Genomic DNA, 6242 nt, shown 5'->3' with positions numbered 1-6242 from the left:
TAAAACATAGAGTCTACAGATAGATAGATAGATTCGAAGACATGAGAGAATTCTAGTTAAGTCGGTGGACGACTAACCAGAAGGTCTTCTGGACGATTTACCACCACTTCCAGCAAAAAGACTTCTCAGACGACTTAAAGTTAAGTCTACATAGAAGTTCATAAAACATAGAGTCTACAGAGAAGTTCATAAAACATAGAGTTTACAGAGAAGTTCGTAAAACATAGAGTCTACAGATAGATAGATAGATTCGAAGACATGAGAGAATTCTAGTTAAGTCGGTGGACGACTAACCAGAAGGTCTTCTGGACGACTTACTTGAAGGTCTTCCACGTCAGTTCTTACATTGTTGACGCTTATGGCCAGCTTCTTTGCAGACTGACCACCTATAAACCCTGTGTTGCTTCCGGGGTGTGCGTCCTCTCATCCTGGATAGCTCCAACCAAGATTGCCATCTTGATTTCTTATGTCTCCCCGGACCACGCTTTACTTCCAGAGGAAAGCATGTGTGTGCCTCAACTTGTTGTCCAACACAAGGATATATATTCTCTGAGTATCATGCAAACAAAGTATCCTTTGAGTAGACTGGCCATACAAGTGTTGAGATATGCAAACCAGATGCTGTTCCAGCTGCTATAGCATGAGAGCAAGGTATTTTCTCGACTTGATAGACACCACAACCACACTTTCCAGATCAACATTACAGTCCCTATTTCCACCTTTCACAAAGAACTTCAATCCATCAATTTGTTGGACTCTCAGAGTGTACGCGATCTCCTCTCGAACAGCAAGCAAGTGTTCAACACCCCGACTATGTTGAGTTGTAAGACTCAAAGCATCTCCTCTCCTTTTCCAATACCACCTTCGTAGCTTCTCCCTTATGAACTCCAGCAGAAACTGAATAGGAAATCCTCTTACTCGCTTCAGTGCGGAATTAATTGATTCAGCGATATTGCTCGTTTTTAAGTTGTACATGTCTCCCTGATAATGAACCCTTGACCATAGGCTCACATCGGCATCCTCTAGATACTCGGAAAGATCCGCATTTGCACTCCGTATCTCATCCATCTACCGATCAAAATCGTAAAGTGTATAAGCATAAGCAGCACCTTTCACCAAGTACAAGAGATGCTTCCCTTTACACTTTTTGACAATATTCTCTTGAAGGTGATAATAACATATTCCTCGGGTTGCCCAAGGAAACACCTTTTCACACGCTTTTATAATGGAGGAGTGCCTGTCGGAGACTATCACCAGAGGATACTCATCAGATACACAGCTCGCCAATTTTGTGAAAAACCATTCCCAAGATTCATCATTTTCACCATCTACAATCCCAAAAGCCAATGGATATATCTGAAAATTACCGTCTTGTGCGGCTGCAACCAACATAGTACCCCCATACTTCCCACTTAGGTGAGTCCCATCCACCACAATGACCCTTCTCGGATACTTCAAATCTCTGATAAAAGCTCCAAAAGAGAGAAATAGATACTTAAATCTATTCAGAGAATCAAGTTCTATAGCAGTGATAGAACCCGGATTTGCTGCCTTGATTTGCTCCAAATATGAAGGCAGTCGCTCATACCCATCTTCCGCTGATCTTCTTACCATTTCTTCCGCATATAACAATGCTCTGTATGATCAAGTGTCATGCCAAACATGTTCTTCATTGCATCTTTGATATGTTGCGGATTCAACCCATCAATGATTCCAACACGATCTATGAAAAGTCGACCCATGTACTTCGGAGTACAGTGTTTCCGCTGAGCGATTCTGTCTGTGATGGAACATGTATGAGTTTCCACATACTTGGTTACCCAAAAAGTTTTAGTCCCATGTTTCACACTTTCTCTGACCTTCCATTGACAACCACTAACACGACATGTTGCCACAAAGAGAGTTTTCGTTGACTTGTATATTCTGAAGGAGAACCTACGCCTCACCGCTGTCAACCGCAACTCTGAAAGCAGTGCATCCCTACTAGCAAAACTCTGGCTGACATAGATTATGTCTGCAGATGATCCTTTTCCTTCACAACCATATGCCTCTTTGTAATCTTCAAAACAAATTTCATCATCATCTTCCTCATCCTCGTCTTTAACCTTTCCATACTCACTATAATCCTCAGCATCAACGGCAATAGGGATGTCAGCATCCTCCTCCCCATCATGATCCTCAGCTTTTCCCCCTCCTCAGCTTCATCCCCCTCCTCATCTTCATCCCCCTCCTCAGCTTCATCACTTTCCTCTGAAACCGTTCTCATCTTGCTAAAGCTTGATACACAAAGACGTACTTCATGCGTTTTAGTTATCTCGAGCAAGTTCAGAACTTGTCTATCACTTGTAACATGAATAGGAGGAAGGTCTGGAGCCATCTATTGTAACGAGTAGGTTAACTCCACAGACCTTGTGTTCATGTCCAGGTTATAATCTTCTTGAGCCATTGCAACAAGATCAGCATGTGTCGAACCTTCATTCAAAAATAACATTCTCGCTCCTTTGAAATGATCAACCACAAAATTCCAACATCCATCTTTTAACAATCATTCTCCATACACTGCATGTAACTGACGCATCATCTGAAAAAGTCAAAATAAAACACATTAGCAAACACAAAACACATTAGCAAACATAGAACAAAGAAAACGAAAGTTTATTAAAGATCGGCGCGGACGACTTCAATCTAAGTCTTCCAGACGACTAAAATATAAGTCGTCTGGTCAACGGAGAGACTATTTTTGCAATTGACTTTGAAATATGTTATCTGAGACGACTGAAAAATAAGTCGTCTACTTTTGTTTAGCGGACGACTAAATTGTAAGTTGTATGGGTATAATTAAATATTAAAGTTTTTTTTTCAATGGCAAAACTAACCTATGACGACTTACATGTAAGTCGTCGGGTTTTAATAAAATATTGATATTTCAATTTTCCACCAGGCGACTGAAAAATAAGTCGTACAGGAAAGTCAAAATTCCGACAAAATCCAGTCAAATGCAAAACTAACTTATGACGACTTACATGTAAGTCGTCTAGGTTCTTTGGAGAGTTTTTTTGTAACCAAACAAAAGCAGACGACTTATACTTTAGTCTTCTCAGAAAACAGATTTCAAAATCAATTGCAAACATAACCTCTGCATTGACCAAACAAAAGCAGACGACTTATATTTCAGTCGTCTCAGAAAACAGATTTCAAAGTCAATTGCAAAAATAACCTCTGCATTGACCAGACGACTTACCTGAGAAGTCGTCTGGATGAACAGATCTGGAAAAAAACTCGATTTCATACCTTAAATTGGTGAGATAACTTCCTTAGCACACATAAGGCTTCTCCAAGCACACATAATCTGAAACGAAAGTGACCCACCCAGAATCGTTAGCTTCTATGACTCTATGAACCATAAAAAATGTAGAATCAAAATCTTAGGTTTTTTAGCTGAATGTGGAGAGAAAGTGAGAGAGATGTTGTGTTTAGTTTATAAGAATGAAAAAAGAAGAAGGGTAAATCGATTTTGGGAGCATTAAGAGCTTCAAATTGGTTGTTCATGGTGGTTGGGGTATTGATGACAATGGCTATCTTGTAAATACTTGAAGATGGTGAGAGTGAGAGAGTAAAAATGTCATTTTCGAAAAAGAAAAAAAATTTGATGGCATTTTCATAAATTATATGAACTTGTGGGGTGAATAGGGCAAAACTAATTTCCAAAAAAAAAAGTAGGTTAGTTTTGTGTTTGACTTTGAGTTCTAGGTCAATTTTGCAAAATGTCATTTACTCAATTAGTTAAGAGATTTTAAACCATATTTTCATAGTTCCAAAAGTACAGCTCCCAGCCAGTAGCATATTAATTATATCTTCAATTCTAAATACATGGTACTGAATGTTTTTGAGAATTTAAGTTAGGAGCGGTTTTCTACAAAGCAACTCCGAATATATTCTTGAGCCTCTGTCGCAAGGACCGGTTGTCCATGCATGTTACCGCTAAAAGATATGCTTGGTTGGTTTTAGCAAAACATTATGGGCTTTGTAGTTGGACTTTATAAAGTTCAAAATAAAAATTAGACTATGTAATCGGTGGGTTGAGTCGGTCCATGCAATATGCAAGACATTGAAAACTTTCAAAAACCCCGATAGCAAACTATCTTAATTGATATTAAACTAATAAAAACATATACTACACAACCTTCGAGAGCGAGCTATTCATAATTAACTAATTAAGTTTTTTTTTTTTTGAAAAAACTAATTAAGTTCAAAGCCAAATCTTCTTTGGGTTCTCCTCTTTTCTTGAGCGATTGTTTACGATTTATGATTTAGTATATACTAGTATGCTACCCGTACTGCGTACGAAAAAAAAAACATGATTCATTTCTTATGTTAAAGTTGTATTGTCTGTAGAAAAATTTATTCATGGATTCATGTTAATACTCAAATGTTTTGCAAATTTGTAGACATCAAATATATACTTGAGTTCTATTAGGATGGTAAGTAATAGCATTCTCTTCTTCTTTATTTATGGAAAAAATTATTAATAACATTCTTATCAGATTTATTTGTTTTAAAATTTATTTTAATTGGTTGTAAGGTTTGTGTAGCTCTGGTTATGTTCTCTTACAATAGTTCCCGTACAATGCTTAATATACCCAAACTATGATCTCATGTATTGTAAAACATGACTAAATAATAAATTATATATAAATATATATATATATATATATATATCTGGTTATGATATATATATCAAATTACACTCGATCTTCAATTTTAACCAAAAAAGAAGAAAAGAAAAAACTCAACTTTCATCCGCACCAGAAAATTGTTCCACTTTCTTTGTATAAATACACAGCCGTCTAAACTGAATCATATTATGGAAATTCATTTCCGCGCCAACCCTGAAAATTTTTTTAGAGCAGACTGAGTGTAGATATCAATTATGAATTTTGTTTTTGAAAATATTAAAAGAATTATGTTTATAGCTTTTCTACTTTCACATCCAATTTTCAAATATGTTGATTTTGGCCATTAGAAAATAAACCAAGAAAGATATAATTGCTATTCAAGTCAGGCTTTGAACAAAAGCCACAAAAGAATGGTGATAGTATATGTACTATCTTCATGACTCACTTTATTTTTGCCAGAAGAAACAAACAAATATCTGTAAAATAAAGTACTTGTATACCTGTAATTCTATTTTTCTTGACAGTAATTTTAGGTAGAGATTAGAGATATATTTTTTCCTCTCCACATCTTTTGAAATCTACATCAGTCAATCATTATTTGTTAGCAATGGAATACAATTTTTTTAAGTATGCAAATGCTAAACATAATAGAAGCTTTTGAAGAATAACATAGATACAGAGAAATTTCAATATATCTCCTACTCACCTATGTCTTTGATTTACGTACGGGTTTGGAAAGGAAGAATAATCTTGAGTTTTTGAGAAAACCCTACATGTGAGCGAATGAGGTTTGATACAGAAACGCCATAGTAATAGAAAAGAGTGAGATTCATTGAGATTAAGCCAGAACAAAAAAATGATATGAATCAATAATTTATCTTGGAGAAGAAGCGTTGCATGAATCAGATAAGGAGAATATATATGATAGAATAACCGTAGTTATCCGGAGAATGTTGGATCGTGGAGGTGTCGACGGGGTGGAGTGATTTTTTTTTCTTTTGTCTTAGAATTGAAACACGTAAAATGCAACGTTTGTTCTTTTGCGTTCTTTAATTTTTTTCTGTTTTATTATTTTAATTTTTTTTATTTCTTTGATTATGTGGTAAAATTTTATTGGTTGAGTGACTCGTGATTTAGTATATAAAGTATAATCAATTCAGTTTAACATCAATGGGGATGTAGCTCAGATGGTAGAGCGCTCGCTTAGCATGCGAGAGGTACGGGGATCGATACCCCGCATCTCCAATAAACTTTTTCCTAAATATTCTCTCTTCGGCTCATCGGGCCTTGCTTCAAGCCCCGTTTTCTTTGTTCCCCCATATATGTGTAAAGTAACTCAACGTATCGAACTTCCTTGCAAGAGAAATCAAAAGAATAAAGTCTCTGTGAATTAGGGTTTTACCTCACCGTCACACAGAATAGAAGGAAGGTTTGGCACGGAACTTGATTTGATTTTCAAACAGTAAAACAATAACACTAATAATAATAACTAGATATCAATCCGCGCGGATTGCGCCGATTTTTGTTTTCATTTACTTTTATATAAATATTTTGTTTTTAATTTTA

At 36.1% G+C, this 6242-nt stretch overlaps 1 protein-coding gene and 1 non-coding gene across 2 annotated transcripts; one reads left to right on the top strand and one right to left on the bottom strand.

Moving 5' to 3' along the window:
- Positions 1-633: 633 nt before the first annotated feature.
- Positions 634-1068, bottom strand: LOC106303081. Its single transcript, XM_013739443.1, has one exon. The coding sequence runs from the start codon at positions 1066-1068 to the stop codon at positions 634-636; it is 435 nt and encodes a 144-aa protein (XP_013594897.1).
- A 4780-nt stretch (positions 1069-5848) lies between these two features.
- TRNAA-AGC lies at positions 5849-5921 on the top strand. The gene has a single exon. It is a non-coding gene; the product is annotated as a tRNA-Ala (tRNA).
- The last annotated feature ends 321 nt before the right edge of the window (positions 5922-6242 follow it).

Source organism: Brassica oleracea, chromosome C7 (assembly GCF_000695525.1).
Source record: "Brassica oleracea var. oleracea cultivar TO1000 chromosome C7, BOL, whole genome shotgun sequence".
Classification (NCBI taxonomy): Eukaryota; Viridiplantae; Streptophyta; class Magnoliopsida; order Brassicales; family Brassicaceae; genus Brassica; species Brassica oleracea.
This window is presented reverse-complemented; position numbering and strand designations above follow the sequence as displayed.